Genomic DNA, 20,383 nt, shown 5'->3' on the forward strand with positions numbered 1-20,383 from the left:
AGAGGCCTGCTCTCTAAGTACGGCGGCGCGGCGTCGCTTTTGCAGAGGCGTCGAGACGGAGCGGGATGGTGGAGGAGTCGCCGCCGGACGCCCAGCCCGTGGCGAGCGGGCCCGGCGCCGGGGCCCAGCAGCTGGGCGCGCAGCACGACGGGCTGGACGCCGACAGCGCGGACGTGGAGCCGGGCGGCGTGGTCGACTTCTACCGCGACTCGGTCGTCTTCATCACAGGCGCCACCGGCTTCATGGGCCTCGTGCTGCTCGAGAAGCTGCTGCGCGCCTGCCGCGTGCGCAAGGTCTTCCTCCTGATCCGGCCCAAGCGCGGCAAGGACGTGCAGGCGCGCCTCGCAGACATGCTCGCCGACCCGGTGAGTACGCGGCACGGTGTCTCCAACAAAGTGTCGATACGTGACCCGAGAAAGCCCCACTCTGCCTAGCCGCGGCGCTCACTTCAAATATGTGGCGAAGCCGTGTGTAGTTACGTCTCGGCTGCGTTTATTTTTAGACAAATGCATTAACAGCATAAGGAATACAAAAAACGATAGCTTCTTCCGAAACACAACATCATAGAGTAAATAATATTAAGATAAGAATGCAAGTCAGGATTATGCTACAAACATAGAACCGAATACCTGTTCATGTGAATGTATTGTATATTCCTCTATTGCTGTTCGTAAAACGAACCCCATATAATGCAAACAATCTGTAGAATTTGAGGCTTGTTCTTACTTTGTGTTTCTACGAGTAGAAGTTTTCTTTGAAGGACTGCATTGTACTTAACAATTTTTGCAACACGAAGAGTGTTTAAAAAGTAAGCAGAAATTAATAATTTTGCGTGTTGTATTAGTCCGATCTGCACTACTGTTTTGTCTCTGTTTTCGTAAACATGCTTCAAAAGTATGTGTTCAATGTTATGCATATTGGGTATTTACTCTGTTGTCAAATGGTTCAAATGGCTCTGAGCACTATGGGACTTAACATCTATGGTCATCAGTCCCCTAGAACTTAGAACTACTTAAACCTAACTAACCTAAGGACATCACACAACACCCAGCCATCACGAGGCAGAGAAAATCCCTGACCCCGCCGGGAATCGAACCCGGGAACCCGGGCGTGGGAAGCGAGAACGCTACCGCACGACCACGAGATGCGGGCACTCTGTTGTCAGCTGTCAGAAAGGCTATATGTGTTTTGGTAGCATCAACGGTTGTTTGTTTTGTATAAAAATAAATTAGAGAATCTGTATTAAATTTTGTTATAAGAATGGAATAAAGGGTATGAAATTTTTAGAAATGGTAAATTTTGCTTTTGGTGAGCCTGTTATGAGTAAACCAAGGGCAGACAAGTGGTATAAACATTTCAAAGCAAGTCTTAAAGGACACCGGTTTTACAAGCATGGATGAGATTAAAAATGCACAGTTAAACAGACCTACAAACTATCCCGAACAAACATTTCCTAAAGTGTTCCGGGGATTGGAAAAAGCACTGGCATAAGTTGTATAGTATGTAATGGGGAATATTTTGAAGAGGATTAAAAAAATGGCTCTGAGCACTATGGGACTTTACATCTATGGTCATCAGTCCCCTAGAACTTAGAACTACTTAAACCTAACTAACCGAAGGACATCACAACACCCAGTCATCACGAGGCAGAGAAAATACCTGACCCCGCCGGGAATCGAACCCTGGAACCCGGGCACGGGAAGCGAGAATGCTACCGCACGACCATGAGTTGCGGACTGAAGAAGATAACATTGCTGTAGATTAACAAATAAAGTTCTTACCAAAACATAAAAATTAATATGTGAACGCACCTCGTATGTCAAGCTTTTTGCTTAGAAGTCAAGAATCGGTGTAAATGTTTCGAAGTAAATTTCAACAGTGTTTAGAATAGCTATTGCGCACATGCTTTAAGCAATATGTCTTAGAATCAGGTCAACAGTAACCGAGATGGAGGTTTAGTGTTCCATAAGCATCAAAGGTTTTACGTGATTTTGAAACTGCCTGTAACGATGGGTTTCCTCTCAAAATTATCAGTTCTCCTTCGTGACGATTCCAGTAAACCATGCGGCTTATTTTTTCATTCATTACTTATGCGTCCTATTAGATGAGGCTGACGTTTGCATAAATTTTATCACTTTGACTGGGACTGCTAATATTAGCCACCGGTTCTTTTTGGGTCGCCTCCTTAATACACGCTGTAATAACATTAGAGATGATCAAACGCTCGTTACTCCACAAATACCTCCTCTTCTTCGTATTCTGCATATTTTCTTGCAATGCTAGACGATTATCCATCACTTCCGGATATCGAAGTACATCAGTATGTATACAAAGTTAACTCACCGACACTGGCAACTAAGATCCCACGAACAGAAACGGCCTATATCACTGCACGCCGATCTACACCGCTAGACAGATAACAGGCAACAGATTTCGGGTGCCCTGTAGGCCGGTGGCAGCGTTCTTCCGGGAGAGGCCACTTCCCCCACCAAAAGCGCTCTTCGCTCTTGAGTTTACTGACAGACTATATCGGATTCATCAAAGTATCAATACTTACCTTTGATAAAAAGGATATAGAGTAGAACCTCGATTAACCGTCACCTCTGGGGCAACGAGGAAGAGAGAGATGGTGACAGTGAGAAGAGACAGCAGCAGTGGGAAGGAATGAATGAGATAGCAGCAGTAAGAGAGAGCAAGAGACGGTGACAGAGAGAGTGGACAGTAGTAGGACAAAACAAATGGGACAGTGACAGTTGGAGAGACACAAAGAGATATCGACAATGAGATGGGCTGAATGAGTGAGTGAGCGTGGGTAAGTGGGAGTAGATGGGTATGAGCGACTTACAGCGATAGTTTAGTGGGTGTGAGGATGTTACAGTTAGGGTAGGTTGGGTGAGTGAGAGGTGAGTTGCACGTTAAAATGAATGTGATTATGTTTGCATGCCAAACTTTTTGGGAAAATTTTTAAAGGTGCCAAGGAAGGCAGTTTGTACCTCATTTTTCAGTCAGTCTTTTAAACAGGATTGTATTCGCCTTTTTGTGCTCCGACAGGGGCATTTTTCCGTTGCTTCAGTATATACACTCCTGGAAATGGAAAAAAAGAACACATTGACACCGGTGTGTCAGACCCACCATACTTGCTCCGGACACTGCGAGAGGGCTGTACAAGCAATGATCACACGCACGGCACAGCGGACACACCAGGAACCGCGGTGTTGGCCGTCGAATGGCGCTAGCTGCGCAGCATTTGTGCACCGCCGCCGTCAGTGTCAGCCAGTTTGCCGTGGCATACGGAGCTCCATCGCAGTCTTTAACACTGGTAGCATGCCGCGACAGCGTGGACGTGAACCGTATGTGCAGTTGACGGACTTTGAGCGAGGGCGTATAGTGGGCATGCGGGAGGCCGGGTGGACGTACCGCCGAATTGCTCAACACGTGGGGCGTGAGGTCTCCACAGTACATCGATGTTGTCGCCAGTGGTCGGCGGAAGGTGCATGTGCCCGTCGACCTGGGACCGGACCGCAGCGACGCACGGATGCACGCCAAGACCGTAGGATCCTACGCAGTGCCGTAGGGGACCGCACCGCCACTTCCCAGCAAATTAGGGACACTGTTGCTCCTGGGGTATCGGCGAGGACCATTCGCAACCGTCTCCATGAAGCTGGGCTACGGTCCCGCACACCGTTAGGCCGTCTTCCGCTCACGCCCCAACATCGTGCAGCCCGCCTCCAGTGGTGTCGCGACAGGCGTGAATGGAGGGACGAATGGAGACGTGTCGTCTTCAGCGATGAGAGTCGCTTCTGCCTTGGTGCCAATGATGGTCGTATGCGTGTTTGGCGCCGTGCAGGTGAGCGCCACAATCAGGACTGCACACGACCGAGGCACACAGGGCCAACACCCGGCATCACGGTGTGGGGAGCGATCTCCTACACTGGCTGTACACCACTGGTGATCGTCGAGGGGACACTGAATAGTGCACGGTACATCCAAACCGTCATCGAACCCATCGTTCTACCATTCCTAGACCGGCAAGGGAACTTGTTGTTCCAACAGGACAATGCACGTCCGCATGTATCCCGTACCACCCAACGTGCTCTAGAAGGTGTACGTCAACTACCCTGGCCAGCAAGATCTCCGGATCTGTCCCCCATTGAGCATGTTTGGGACTGGATGAAGCGTCGTCTCACGCGGTCTGCACGTCCAGCACGAACGCTGGTCCAACTGAGGCGCCAGGTGGAAATGGCATGGCAAGCCGTTCCACAGGACTACATCCAGCATCTCTACGATCGTCTCCATGGGAGAATAGCAGCCTGCATTGCTGCGAAAGGTGGATATACACTGTACTAGCGCCGACATTGTGCATGCTCTGTTGCCTGTGTCTATGTGCCTGTGGTTCTGTCAGTGTGATCATGTGATGTATCTGACCCCAGGAATGTGTCAATAAAGTTTCCCCTTCCTGGGACAATGAATTCACGGTGTTCTTATTTCAATTTCCAGGAGTGTATTTCATAAATTAGGTGGCTTTTGCCTATTAGAATAAAATGTTAGAAAATGTTACCTCTTCAAGGGTATTTTCTTTCTTGACAAGTCTGGTATGAAAAGCGGCAGGGCCGCGCGGATTAGCCGCGCGGTCTAAGGCGCTGCAGTCATCGACTGTGCGGCTGGTCCCGGCGGAGGTTCGAGTCCTCCCTCGGACATGGGTGTGTGTGTTTGTCCTTACGATAATTTAGGTTAAGTAGTGTGTAAGCTTAGGGACTGATGACCTTAGCAGTTAAGTCCCATAAGTTTTCACACACATTTGAACATTTTTGAAAAGCGGCAGGAAATCTATCTTATTGTAATGCTTTGCAGCGTTACATGTGGAAGTGTGCAAATTTTGCAGTCGTTTCCCACTGCGGCTCTCTTTCATTTATTTTGCTACTAGGATGGCTCCCTGAGACAATATTATTTACCTCTTCCTTACGCCTTTCTTCTCCCAATGGCAGTCTGAATTGGTGTACATCTTATTCCCTCAGACTACTGAATCCTTTTCAAGAAGAGTTAACTCTGTTGTCTCTGTAAACGTCGCTGTTGAAGGAGCGTTAAGCCTTAGATCCATTCGAAATAGTGTTCAAGCTCAGAATTGAGAAATATGGGAACAATCTGATGTAGACTTTACCGATTGTTTCAAGCACACTTTTAATCAAATTCATCATCTTACCAGTTCACTGACTGGTTTTCGCGCTTCTTGACGTTTCCCCTTCATAATTAAATCCTCAACAGAGGACACATACAAACATACTCTCGTAAAATATCTGATGGATGCTTCTTTGAATTCACCCCACACTGTCCTCTGCATCTTGCAGAAAGATGGGTTGACTATAAGTGTCTTTACCGATACGTCCTTCTGTCATATACAGTGCATCGTATGTGTTTCCAGGCACCTTGAAATTCCCTGACTTTAACTTTCATGAAGTCTTACGAAAAGTTGGGGGTGCTGCAGCTAGTTAAACTAATCGTAATGAACCTTATTAATTTTACCATGTAGGAAAATCATTGAAAGTTTGGGTTGTACGCAGCCACATGATGCCACATGGGCAAGCCATAAACCATAGCTGATGCATAAATTAACAGTAATGTATTACAAAAATAAAAAGGACCTAGCGCAAATTATGCAAACATCAGTATTATACAGTAAAAGAGCTGAATTTTGCCAAAATCTTACCCCTAATTATGTGCTCAGTCAGCACAACAAGCTATGAAAGTAAATCGAATATAATCTTGTTGAACGTTAACTCTTTCAATTTTAAGGAATATTTTAGACCCAAACGTCATAGGAATAATAGACAGCTCCAGTGCAACACTTGAGTGTTCTTTCATTCTTTGGGGCCCGTAGTGCAAAATATGTCTTCTAATGACATGTTTATTATGAATAGCAGCCAGCTTCACTGCTCTTTAAATGTTTTTTTGTTTTAGAAATCATTTAGGATGAGTGCATTTCGGTATATTTCCATGATCAGGTACTCTGAAAGTACATAAGTAAGTGATGGTCTTAATATAATGGTTGGTAACAATGTTCAGAAAAGTTGTGAAAGATTCGTTTGGTGTCTTTCCCTTACTTGTAATATCGTTACAGCCATTTCCCGTCCTTTGGTAGAATTATTAGTTTCCCCTTTGATATATGCTGGAGATGTATAGCTGACCTTACCCCTAATTATATGTTCAATCATCACGACACTATCAAAGTACACGCAAGCTATTTTGCTCTTGACAGTTTGAATTACATTTTTACATAGTTACCATTATAAATAAGTGATGTGCGGAAATTCGGTTTTTTTGTATTATTTTATGCGTTTGGTTCTAACTATGTTTTGCCTGGAATTTGTTTTAGTTTTATTTGAGATTTTTATCTTACATTTTTATTTTTTCATATTAACTTTGTTACTGCCTATGACTTTTGATGTTTCTTGCTGTTATGTTTTTATTCTATACTCTTTATGTTGTTATCGATGTTGCTACAGATATGTGTTATTTAGTGTGTCTGATTTGTAACTTTAGTCATTTTCCTTGCTTTATAATGTGAACAAAGTTTTCTATGTACTTTTGTGCGTTAGGTCGGTTTGTTCATTCAGTAAATTTGTGGGGTTGCTGTATGCATGTGAATATACATCTCCACATCCTCAAGGATTTTCATAAATGTTCCCTTTTGCGTAATGTGGAGGATTCGTAGTGCTTCGTTTACGGGCTTTACGTGGTATTTTTCTGTTTTTAGATGTTGAGAAAATGTGGAGGGGCGTTGGATCGTCGCTAACATAGGAAAGTCTCAGAAATAAGAAGAAAGCAGAACCAACATGAGCGAGTGCCACATGATCTAGAGAACCGCGCGCATATACAGGGTGATTTTGCTAAGTGGGTACAAACAGCAGGAAACGATCCTTAGGGTAAAGCCCGTCTCACATAGAGCACGGTTCGCTACGATCTTACCGGCCGACTAATGGGTCGGCGCAGCCGTCTGCTAGTCAGCTGCCGCCATGTTTCCTGTGACAGGTCTGATGCTACTTTTCTTGTAGGGCCTAGCTGGGTTCCCTTCGTGACGCTTGCGATGGCCTATTAGGAGTCCTGTTTGGGGACAGCCTACAGGAACTCTGAGACAACGCCAGTTAACCTTCGAGGCTGAATAGAACGTCACGCACCCGCCTGCCGACCTGCGATCTTTCTCAGACGATCATAAAGAAACTGATTGGTAAAAAAACATGACTCTCACGCGTCTCTTAGTTCTATTCACCAGCTTTATGAGGAGCTGCCTATCATTTCGTTGATGGTCATATTTGCTGTGATATTTTAGAATTAAGTAAAATACTGCAAAATAGGGGTCGCTATGAATTTGCATTTGGTGCATGTTAGGTCATATGTTGCTGCGTATGAAACCTAACTAAAATATTGAATTTTTCTTTAAACTGTGAAGGATTGCTATCAACAATCATGAGAAAATGAATAGTGTGTAAAGCACTTCGTCCCGAGCTCGTGCGCCAACAAAAAAGCCATAATGGAATATTCTCAAAATTCCTCATATCTCGTAAATGGTCTTAGATATGGAAACAAGATTTTGGCAAATGACAATATGCAAAGAAGGGAATATTCATCTTGTGACTAATATGCGAAACTTTCATATATACCGCGATATTCAAGCGACTACAGATTTTTTTCAACCAAATGATGTAATATTTAAGCGGCATTGATAGCTGGTGAAACGAGACTTGCTGTGCCTTGAGAACAGTACATGTGAAGAAATTAAAGTTTATTTTGATACAGAGGATGGGCATTTTCATAAACCGTTGACACATCTTTACATCAGTTGCTGTTTTATGATTCTGTCCCAATTTTAACTGCGTTAGGATGTTAGTGAGATCAACATTTATAAACTCAGGTGCATTTTCGCGAAATAAAGCGATTAATATGTCCACAAACAGTCTTATGAATTACTCAAAACTCGTCACTGATTACGCTTCTCTGAAGAAAAATAAATCGGTACTTTTTGTTGAAATTTCTGCGAAATTCTATGCCCCAGTGCATTTTAATAACGAATGACATGGATCAAAACTGGGCAAAGGGCTTTTTTTCTATATCTCAGTAATCTGAGAAACACGAAAACAATTAACAGCACATAGCATGTCATCTTTTCTTTTCTATCCCTGTATAGAATAAGGGATTGTACTTTTTTTTGCAACAAACAACTTTTATTTTCTAAAAGGTACTGTTAACCTGTTTACACCTTGACAGGTAATTGACTGTATTTTGCATATTTAATTTTTCATATTTCTCATATCATCGAGATATAGAAGTGTAATTCTTTGGTGAGTGTGAGTCCACATCATTATTAAACACACCGTGGCATAGGAATCCCTTAGAATTTCAACAGAAGTATCGATTTATTTTCGCCGGACTTCTTATTCCCTCTAATTTCCTTCAGAGAGACGTTTTCAGTGGTGAGTTTTGGGAAATACGTTAATTTCGCTTGTTGCCATGGTCAAATCTGCTTCTTTCGCGTAAACATAGCCGAGTTTGTGAATATTCCCGTCATTAAAATTCCAATGCAGTTGAAATTGCGATATAATCATAAAACAGCACCTGATGGAACGACAAGTCAGTAGTTTATGGGAATGCCCATTCTCAATATAAAAATAAAATGAAATTTCCTTACCTTTGTTGTTGCGAATTCACAAAAATTCTCGTTTCATCAGCTATCGATGGCGCTTAAATATTAGATTATTTCATTGAAAAAATCTGTAGTCGCCTGAATATAGCGGTAAATATGGAAGTTTCGCATACTAATCACATGGCAGAATGCTTTCCTCCTTGTGTACTATCATTTTGTCAAACTCTTGTTTCAGTATCTCAAGACATTTACGAGATCTGAGGAATTTTTGAATATTTCATTCTTACTTTTTCGCTGGCGCGCGAGTTCGGAGCAACATGATTTCCATACTATCTGTTTTCTCGAGTTTGGTAATAGATATCAATATCCTTGAAAATTTAAAGAAACATGAAATATGTTAGCTGCATTTCATATGCAGCTATGTTTGAGCTGACAGGCGCAAAACGCAAACTCATAGTGACTTCTATTTTTCACTGCCAACCTTCCGAAATTCTTGCAGTAATTTACTTAATCCTAAAACATCACAATAAATACGATCCTTAACGAAATTACAGGCAGTTCGTTATGAAGTTAACGAAGGAAGCTATAAGATGTACGAGAATCAAAATTTTTTTACTGAATAATTTCTTTACACTCGTTTGACAAAGATCGCAGTTCAGATGGCTCACGCCTTGTGGTTTACGGAGTCAAGCCAGCCAGCTAGCTTCCGCGCCCAATAATTTATCGTGTGAGGAGTTTAGCGTGCAAGGTAGCTGTCACCCCCACTTGCTAGCCAGTAGCCATGCGTGCCACCTACAAAACTTGTGGAGATTCTTACTCCGTGTGTGATGGGTTTATGGAGCAAAATAATATCATTCGAAGATACGACCAGAAATGCGTTCCAAGGGAGATGCTGCCACTTGAAGGTGGAGATAAAAGATCGTTGAGAGTGCAAGTTTCAACGATTGAAAGCACGTATGAGAACATCAGTCAGTTGAGAATGTTCTTTCTGTACTAATGTCTTACAATTAGCTTCAAGCTTAAGAGAGGATTAAGACGAGCTCCACGATGTAGTAACCACATTACCCTTTCTATCATCACAAGGTACGTTCTCTAGCAAGGGAGGCATGCTTTCTCACAGGAAGTGCAGATATGTCTCACCTGCGGGGTGTTGTGGAAGGACGATTGATCCTATGACGTGGACGTTAGTAATCACCGCTTACACACTGAAGGTGAACCAGTACTGATAGTTCGCTGCCATCGTAGCTTGGGTATTCTCCATAGTTCATACGTGGGTTGTGAAGTTTGACCATATCGCTTTTCGGAAAGGCGGCCAGATTTGTGAATAGGATAGAAATCCCAGATCCTTGGTGACGTGTGTGACGAACCAGCGACATATCCATTGCCGTGGGTGCAAATCTGAAGATAATGACTCCACATGTTCTAACTGATACAATATTGGCAGTTGTCATGGAGAATGTTCTTTACGGTCTTCTGGCTTACCCCATCCCGGGGCCTACTTGCTTGCTGCTGTTACTGGGTTACTGTCTTATCTCCACCTTCAAGAGGTGTACGTGTATGGTCAATGAATTTTTTTGCTCCTTATCCTCTCAGAGCTCGTTAGCTCCAGATATGCGTAAAGGAGAATACTCTTAGCTGATCCGTACCGCAGTGATGTATATTCACGCGTACTACATATAATTCCAAGCCATATCATGAAGCAAAGGATTACAGGTAGTAACAAAATGCTACGGTAAACGGACTTTCCTGTTTTAGGAGTCATAGTCAAGCATAAATGTCTAAATGATAGACGTAATTTGTAGGTACTTTTACTTCCTTTTCGACACTGTTACAAACTCGGCTCTATAGCCATTTTAAGTAATTCGTTATTATCCTATGATAAATAGTCACATTTCATCTATAGCACATGTCAGAATTTTGCATATGATGTTCTTCACATGTGCTACGGCATGCGATTTGACTAATTACTGTAGAATAATAATGAATCACTTGAAAATAGTTATAGAGTCGAAATTGCAGAAGGGTTCAGAATGAAATAAAAGAGCAGTCAAATGGCGAAAGTGCTATCATTTAGATAGTAACAAAATCAGTTGCGTCTCGTTAATGTCTAGATTGTATTGGTTACGGTAGTGAATGTGATAAGAATGTGAGCCATCTCACGGTGTTGGCGAAGGCAATTAGATTTCATTTTTCTCCAACCTTTTATGAGGTGTCAGTTGTGTATGCGGGGGATGATTCTGTTTAGTGGTTGTGCATGTAGTGTAGTGTTACATCTTGATGGTTATTCAGTGGAAGTGAGATGGTTAAAACCAGTGCCCCCACAGACCCCACTCCCCTGTAAGAGCACCAAGCAGACTGTCGAGCTCAACGCTCGCAAGTGACGCGTTGGAACGCCACTGACACAATGCACCTACTCGTGTCACACGATGTCCCGATAAGCTTCGTCCTTAACCCACTAAATTGGAAAAGATCACGACGATTGGGAATTGCGTGGCGTCATCATCTCTAGTCAACATTCTAACGATATCCCGATGACATAAAATTTTACATCTCCAGAACTTGAATGGGTTGTCACTGAATGAATGCTATAGTAGCAAACTATGTTCACGACCTGAAGTACAGAAGTGATTTCCCTCACCACAGATAGCTCACCCACTTCCAGAAGGTAAGCGTAAGAAATGAGAACATATTTCCTGAAAAGTATCTAGGGATCATTGCAGAGCTATGTAAAATTTAATTACCGAACATGTAACGATATCCAGAACGTGTAATTATAGAATTTTTGAAACTAAAGATAACTACAATTTAAAAAAAAGACTAATGAAACCGAGAAAGACATCTCCCAGCAACGAAACTGTCAGCATTGGATCTTATTAGCTCTGTCACATATGATTATCAATGACATGACATGCACTCTGTGAGGTGATTAAACTGCTCTGTTGGCTGTCGATTCTATTCTTGACAATGAGATGTGTACGTGGCTGACAGACTACATTTTATTAAACCAGTGCATTCCAGCCACACTCATTGGAATTCATATTGTTGAGTAGTGCATCCAGTAGTGACCTTCACGTACTAGAGGAGTTCGATGTGGTCAGGCACAACAAAGTAAAAGCCTACATAAACCGCATAAGTTTGAAATGTGGTTGTAGTATTTCGTCTCGGTACCTCTGGGCATTCACAATATTCCTCCGACACGAATGAAAATTTGAAACTTCTTACATCCGTCCAACATGAACATTAACTAGGAATTCACCATCAAACTGTTCCTTGTTTGCAACGTTATTGTCATTGTGCCTGCTCCCACTAACCTCTCAGACTAATGTGCTTCGAGTATCACTATACATTCTGTCTTGAGGCATAGTGCAATCTCGGGTCTGCTGACTCGAAAATAAACGTCTTCTTCTATGCTACGCTGTGAGCGGGTCGTCTGACATACAGACCATCAGCTCTGTGCACGCGATGCACAGCATGTCAAGGAACAGCAACTTCTGGAATCTTCAGTCAGTGGTCGTGCTGGTATGGTCTGTTTTCGTCGAGCAGTTAAGCACAGATATCCGTCCTACGTAAAATAATTACTGTTTCTCGGTATTGTACTAAAATGAAGCACGTCCAGAAACTCAATTACTTAAAAGTCGAAAAGGCAATATATTTATGAAAAATTTAAAAGAAGTTGGGTGTACATCAAAAACTATTTTTCGACGTAGTCGCCTTCGTTCTCAGTGCACTCCATCAGTCGAGGGATGCGCATTTCGATACCTTAGTCAAAACCTTAGTCAAAAAAGTCTCCCGGTGCCCGTTTGGCACATTGTTTTACGGCGGTCTGGACCTCGTCGCCGGTAAAAAGTCTTTTTCCACCCGTTAACAACTTTAGAGAAGTGAAAAGACTAAACTCTGAATGCGCCATATAAGGGAACTGAGCTGGGTGGTTCCTACCGAATGAATCCAAGAGCTCGTCTGTGGCGTTGGCTTTGTGTGGGAGTACATTGTCATTCAGTAAGCACACTTTCTTCGTTGACGTTTTCCTTCTTTTGTTCTGTAGTTTTTTTTATGGGTTCATAGTACTGTGCAGCATAGCGTTTGATACAGTTCCCCACAGTCGTTTAATGAACAAAGTAAGAGCATATGGACTAACAGACGAACTGTGTAATTGGATTGAAGAGTTCCTAGATAACAGAACGCAGCATGTCATTCTCAATGGAGAGAAGTCTTCCGAAGTAAGAGTGATTTTAGGTGTGCCGCAGGGGAATGTCGTAAGACCGTTGCTATTCACAATACGTATAAATGACCTTGTGGATAACATCGGAAGTTCACTGTGGCTTTTTGTGGATGATACTATGGTATATCGAGAGGTTGAAACAGTGGAAAATTGTACTGAAATGCAGGAGGATCTGCAACGAATTGACTTATGGTGGAGGGAATGGCAATTGAATCTCAATGTAGACAAGTGTAATGTGCAGCGAATACATAGAAAGAAAGATCCTTTATCATTTAGCTACATATAGCAGGTCAGCAACTGGAAGCAGTTAATTCCATAAATTATCTGGGAGTAGGCATTAGGAGTGATTTAAAATGGAATGACCATATAGAATTAAACATCGGTAAAGCGGATGCCAGACTGAGATTCATTGGAAGAATCCTAAGGAAATGCAATCAGAAAACAAGGGAAGTAGGTTACGGTACACATGTTCGCCCACTGCTTGAATACTGGTCACCTGTGTGGGATCCGTACCAGTTAGGGTTGATACAAGAGATAGAGAAGATCCAACGGAGAGCAGCGCGGTTCGTTACAGGATCATTTAGTAATCGTGAAAGCGTTACGGAGATGATAGATAAACTCCAGTGGTAGACTCTACAGGAGAGACGCTCAGTTGCTCGGTACGGGCTTTTGTTAAAGTTTCGAGAACAGACCTTCACCGAGGAGTCAAGCAGTATATTGCTCCCTCCTACGTATATCTCGCGAAGAGACCATGAGGATAAAATCAGAGAGATAAGAGCCCACACAGAGGCATACCGACAATCTTTCTTTCTGTGGTGTCACCGCCAGACACCACACTTGCTAGGTGGTAGCCTTTAAATCGGCCGCGGTCCGTTAGTATACGTCGGACCCGCGTGTCGCCACTGTCAGTGATTACAGACCGAGCGCCGCCACACGGCAGGTCTAGAGAGACTTCCTAGAATTCGCCCCAGTTGTACAACCGACTTTGCTAGCGATGGTTCACTGACAAAATACGCTCTCTTTTGCCGAGACGATAGTTAGCATAGCCTTCAGCTACGTCATTTGCTGCGACCTAGCAAGGCGCCATTACCAGTTACTATAGATGCTGTGAAACATGTACCGTCAAGAGCGACGTTCACCATTTATGGATTAAAGTTAAGTATTCCACCAGCTACGTCAGTTTTTTCTACAGTCTAATTCCCTTGTCCTGTTCCAGACCTCACGCCAGCCTGCGTGAGCTAAAACGCGTGCCTTTCGGCTTCCTCTCATACCGGTGTTGGCTCTCCTGCCAACCCACAACACTTTCCACGAACAATACGAGACTGGAATAGAAGGGAGAACCGACAGAGTTAGTCAAAGTACCCTCAGCCACACACCATCAGGTGGCTTGCGGAGTATGGATGTAAATATAGATGTAGATTAACTGTTTCCCTCTGGGAGAAAAATTCGATGAGGAGACGCCCTCTACGGTTCGGCAAGACAGAGGCCATTATTTTTCGGGCCTAAATGATGGTTTTTAATTTTTCAGGTAAGGGTAAAGAGGGATGCCGTCACTGCATTGATTATCTTTTCGTTTCATGGGTGTAGCGTGCCACCCATGCTTCGTCGTCAGACATCGTACAGTCAGGGAATTGTTCACCTTCCAAATGGAAGCAATCGAGAAATTTGCGTGAAGATGCGATTCTATTGGGTTTGTGTTTATTTGTGCGCTGTTTTCGTACCCACCTCTCAAACAATTTTCGAAAAATAATGATCTCATGCACAGCAGGTGTGGAGATTTGTGGAAACATTGCGTTCATCTCACCCAAAAGCAATCGACCTTGTTCACCACATCATCATTGACGATTGGGAGACACTCACTCGCTTGTTCATCATGAACATTCGCTTTAGCACATTAACCAGTTGTACACATTAATACGATTCAGCCCATCATCCCCCATAGACAGTTTTGATTTCGTTAAAAAAATCTGGACTGGCACGTTTCCCTTTAAAATAAACTGGATTACGCTCTTGATCTTGAGGCCTACGGAAAAGGACTAGAGTCACTCATTTTAATACACTACTACAAGAGTTTTTAGCGGAGTGAGAGATGCGAGCGCGCGTTCTACTACCAACATCTTCTCCTACTGCCAACACGTTATCCTTGAACGCAATACTGCCAAATTTGTCTCTTAAAAATTTATTTTGTCCATCAGAAACTCAGTACTTTTACTTTCTGGACAACTCATAAAATGAGTCTTGTATTTGGAATACTGAGTGCTGCTTCGACTCCATTCTGTGTCTGATATTCCTTAAGGTGCCTGAACTGCTTGCTCACAAGCTCTCATTCTTATGTTAATCTTTTCTCGCTGATGCTCAGTCTTGTAGCATAAGGTAGGTGTAACGGGCGAGTGGACGGTAAGGTAATGGTGCGGGGCGTGTTGGGTCAGCTGTTCGACCAGGTGCGCAGCCGCGTGGCGAAGCTGGAGGAGCGGCTGGCGCCGGTGGAGGGCGACTGCGCGCTGCCCGGGCTAGGGCTGCGGGAGCAGGACCGCGCCGCGCTGCTAGCGCAGGTGCACGTCGTCTTCCACGTGGCCGCCTCGGTGCGCTTCGACGAGCCGCTGCGCTACGCCGCCGCCATCAACGTGCGCGGCACGCAGGACGTCATCAAGCTCGCCAAGGAGATGCCCAACTTCAAGGTGCGTACTCTCTCGACACCCACCTCCTGAACTAGGGACGCATTTATACAGGGTGTTTCAAAAATGACCGGAATATTTGAAACGGCAATAAAAACTAAACGAGCAGCGATAGAAATACACCGTTTGTTGCAATATGCTTGGGACAACAGTACATTTTCAGGCAGACAAACTTTCGAAATTACAGTAGTTACAATTTTCAACAACAGATGGCGCTGCGCTCTGGGAAACTCTATAGTACGATATTTTCCACATATCCACCATGCGTAGCAATAATATGGCGTAGTCTCTGAATGAAATTACCCGAAACCTTTGACAACGTGTCTGGCGGAATGGCTTCACATGCAGATGACATGTACTGCTTCAGCTGTTCAATTGTTTCTGGATTCTGGCGGTACACCTGGTCTTTCAAGTGTCCCCACAGAAAGAAGTCACAGGGGTTCATGTCTGGCGAATAGGGAGGCCAATCCACGCCGCCTCCTGTATGTTTCGGATAGCCCAAAGCAATCACACGATCATCGAAATATTCATTCAGGAAATTAAAGACGTCGGCCGTGCGATGTGGCCGGGCACCATCTTGCATAAACCCACGAGGTGTTCGCAGTGTCGTCTAAGGCAGTTTGTACCGCCACAAATTCACGAAGAATGTCCTGATAGCGTGATGCAGTAATCGTTTCGGATCTGAAAAATGGGCCAATGATTCCTTTGGAAGAAATGGCGGCCCAGACCAGTACTTTTTGAGGATGCAGGGACGATGGGACTGCAACATGGGGCTTTTCGGTTCCCCATATGCGCCATTTCTGTTTATTGACGAAGCTGTCCAGGTAAAAATAAGCTTCATTAGTAAACCAAATGCTGCCCACATGCATATCGCCGTCATCAATCCTGTGCACTATATCGTTAGCGAATGTCTCTCGTGCAGCAATGGTAGCGGCACTGAGGGGTTGCCGCGTTTGAATTTTGTATGGATAGAGGTGTAAACTCTGGCGCATGAGACGATACGTGGACGTTGGCGTCATTTGGACCGCAGCTGCAAGACGGCGAACGGAAACCCGAGGCCGCTGTTGGATCACCTGCTGCACTAGCTGCGCGTTGCCCTCTGTGGTTGCCGTACGCGGTCGCCCTACCTTTCCAGCACGTTCATCCGTCACGTTCCCAGTCCGTTGAAATTTTTCAAACAGATCCTTTATTGTATCGCTTTTCGGTCCTTTGGTTACATTAAACCTCCGTTGAAAACTTCATATTGTTGCAACAGTACTGTGTTCTAGGCGGTGGAAGTCCAACACCAGAAAAATCCTCTGTTCTAAGGAATAAACCATGTTGTCTACAGCACACTTGCACTTTGTGAACAGCACACGCTTACAGCAGAAAGACGACGTACAGAATGGCGCACCCACAGACTGCGTTGTCTTCTATATCTTTCACATCACATGCAGCGCCATCTGTTGTTGAAAATTGTAACTACTGTAATTTCGAAAGTTTGTCTGCCTGAAAATGTACTATTGTCCCAAGCATATTGCAACAAACGGTGTATTTCTATCACTGCTCGTTTAGTTTTTATTGCCGTTTCAAATATACCGGTCATTTTTGAAACACCCTGTACATGCACTGAGACGACAAAAGTCATGGCACAGCATTACGCACATGTACCGGTAGCGGTAGTATCGAGCGCACAAGGCATAAAAAGACAGTGCATTGGTGGTGCTGTCATTTTTACTCAGGTGATTCACGAGAAAAGATTTCCGACGTGATTACTGCCCGCGCGATGGGAATTAACAGACTTTGAACGCGGCACGGTAGTTGGAGCTAAACACGTGGGGCTGTCCATTTCGGGAATCGTTGGGGAATTCGATATCCTAGATCCACAGTGTCAAGAGTGTGCCGAGAATACCAGATTTTAGGCATTATCTGTCACCATGGTCAGCGCAGTGGCCGACGGCCTTCACTTAACGACCGATAGCAGTGGCGTTTGCGTAAAGCTGTCAGTGCTAACAGACAAGCAACACTGGGTGAAATAGCGGCAGAAATCAATGTGGAGTGTAGGACGAACGGATCCGTTAGGACAGTGCGGCAAAATTTGGCATTAATGGGCTATGGTAGCAGACGTCCGACGCGAGTGCCTGTGCTAACAGCATGTCATCGCCTGCAGTGCCTCTCCTGGTCTCGTCATCAGATCGGTTGGACTCTAGACGACTAGGAAACTGTGGCCTGCTCTGAGGAATCTCGATTTCAGTTGGTAAGAGCTGATGGACATGGACCCAAGGCACTGTGCAAGCTGGTGGTAGTTCCATAAAGGTGTGGGCTGTGTTCACATGCAATGGACTGGGTCCTCTGGTCCAACTGAACCGATCATTGACTGGAAATGCTTATGTTCAGCTTCTTGGAGACCATTTGCTGCCATCCATTGACTTCATATTCCCGAACAATGATTGGATTTTTATGGATGACAATGCGCCATGTCACTGGGCGACAATAATTTGCGGTAGGTAAGAAGAACATTTTTTACAGTTCGAGAGAATGATTTGGCAACCCAGATCGCCCCACACGAATCCCATAGAATATTTATAGGACATATTCGAGAGGTCTGTTCGTGCACAGAATACTGCACCGGCAACACTTTCACAATTATGGACGGCTACAGAGGCAGATGACTCAATATTTCTGCAGGAGACTTCCAACGACTTGCTGAGTCCATGCCACATCGAGTTGCCCCAGGTAAAAGGAGGTCCAACACCATATTAGGAGGTATCCCATGACTTTGTCACCTCAGTGTAGAATGGAATGGAATTCTCTCCAAATTCTTGAACGCCATGCACTCCTTCTTGCTATCTGCACCGGTTTATCTCCCTTATACAAACCCTGTACATGGTAATCGCTTTCCCTTCCCTCCTCAAGGAAACTGCACACTTCCATATATCCTGAACACCATGTTTCCCAATGCCTATAATAGCTTCTAGGGTTGTAGGGAGGAATTAGTAGATAATGCGTTGATAAGGAACCCATGCCCTGCAGTGTACCGTTTGCATGTAAAATAACTTTGAAGATAGGATAACTTTCAAATCTTGCGCCTGAAACCGGCATTCAGCTTCCTTCTCTGGAACTTGGAAGTGCACTCACAGCTAGATTTTCACTACAGACTCAGTTGCTGCGAGATCGACTACGTGGGCCAAACTGAAATTTTTGTACTTACCTTTCGTTACGGTAGTGTCTTCCAAGTTGAAAATACGTGTTGTGTGTTCACAGGTCCTACAATTTGTGTAGCATGCGTTTAATGTCCTCCCTTGCCTCTCAAATAAAAATACTGTCCATGAAGTTTTTTATGTATTTCCATCTATTCACTGGTAGGCTAATATCTACCTAGTGTAATATATTGCACAATTTTCAGCTGGGCTGCGCAATAAATGTAAATACAGTGTAAGAGACACATACTTCCTTTCACTCAGACATCCACATTACAAGTCACTTTGGCCTCAGAAATGTCGAGGGGCTTTTTCAAACTCCCAGTATCAATACATCTACTACAATGTGACTTCCTTACCCAAGTGTTTATTAGAAAACAGTATTCGTATAAAAAGTAGAACACATGCTACTGATTGTTTTGGAAATATTATATATTGTTGTATCACCGATCAATTATGGAAATATGTTTTTAGAGTTTTGGTCGTTAATAGTACTGGTAATTTGACCACACAGTGTATTTGGTACTTTCTTTGACAAAGGTGTATTTCAAATTTAATCTTCTTGACGACGTGACTTTTTCATAGGTGCCCAAATAATTTAAAAGCGTAAAAATATAAATAGAATTTTGGTGTTAACCTTGATACTGATCAATTGTGCTTGAAATTGTCCAATACGACGCAGTTTAAACCATACTTATTTCAGTATATCCTCAGTCCAACAAGTCTGACAAAATATGGAATGTTTTCGGATTCTCTATCACCTAAGCCTTCTACTGAGGTGTAAATTATGGGAAACGTAATTACTTTTTGTAATACAAAATTTAGTAAATTACGTATTTCGTGAATTTCAATGTTACTTCCATTATGTGGTAGTTTTCACGGTTATTTACGAGTTGTGGCCAGTAACAGACTAAACTGAGAATCACTGTACTTTAAACTGTCTCGCTATTTATAAGTATTTTTTTATTCAGTATTTTTAGACATTGCACAAACATAGCTAATGAGAAGCAAATAACTCAACTGTTATGTTATTACGTACGTGCCAGTATCACGAACATCATGGAGAAGGTTGTTATTCCAGTTATGTTATTTGTTAATACTATACCGTAAAAATATCAGCTGGATTTGCTGATACTGAGCAGCTTATGACTTGATGCTCGACAACAGATCTGATTATAAAATTAATTGACCGATACTACGCGTAAACTGTTAGACGCTTCACGGTACGCACAAATCGGAGATAATGAGTGTGACCTGTGTGCTATACAGGAGCCTATGGCATGGACAGTGTTTCGAGTACACGTCGTCGGGACCTCTTCTGTGTGACCAGCGACATCACCTTCAGAATCGACAGAGCAGTGCGTTCGTAAAGTACTACAGTGGAACTTCCTCACTGCGAACGAAAGTTTTTCACAGCCGTTGCTGTAGCGGACAAAAATGGTATGTGACGTCATAATTACAACAACGACTGACGACAGCGCTCTCTTCTCATTTTGTGAACATACCATGAAGTGGGAGATTGAAAAAGTGATTCTGTCTTCAAACTTATGTCCAGAAGTTTGTTCCTCACTACAATTTTGCATGCTTAGTCCCTCTACAATCAATAGTATCCTCTAGAAACACCCTGTATTATTCACAAACTTAACTACAGCAAGCGCACAATTTGTCCTCTAAT

The 20,383-nt window shown here is 43.6% G+C and overlaps 1 protein-coding gene across 1 annotated transcript in view; it reads left to right on the forward strand.

Annotated features, from left to right (window-relative positions):
- The window catches only part of LOC124605773 (fatty acyl-CoA reductase wat-like), a 267,768-nt gene that overhangs the window by 178,985 nt on the left and 68,400 nt on the right, over positions 1-20,383 (forward strand). Inside the window, exons 3-4 of the mRNA XM_047137658.1 lie at positions 46-365; positions 15,284-15,532. Coding sequence (XP_046993614.1) covers positions 46-365; positions 15,284-15,532 — 569 coding nt within the window. The remainder of the gene's footprint in view (positions 1-45; positions 366-15,283; positions 15,533-20,383) is intronic.

Source organism: Schistocerca americana, chromosome 3, assembly GCF_021461395.2.
Source record: "Schistocerca americana isolate TAMUIC-IGC-003095 chromosome 3, iqSchAmer2.1, whole genome shotgun sequence".
NCBI classification, from domain to species: Eukaryota; Metazoa; Arthropoda; class Insecta; order Orthoptera; family Acrididae; genus Schistocerca; species Schistocerca americana.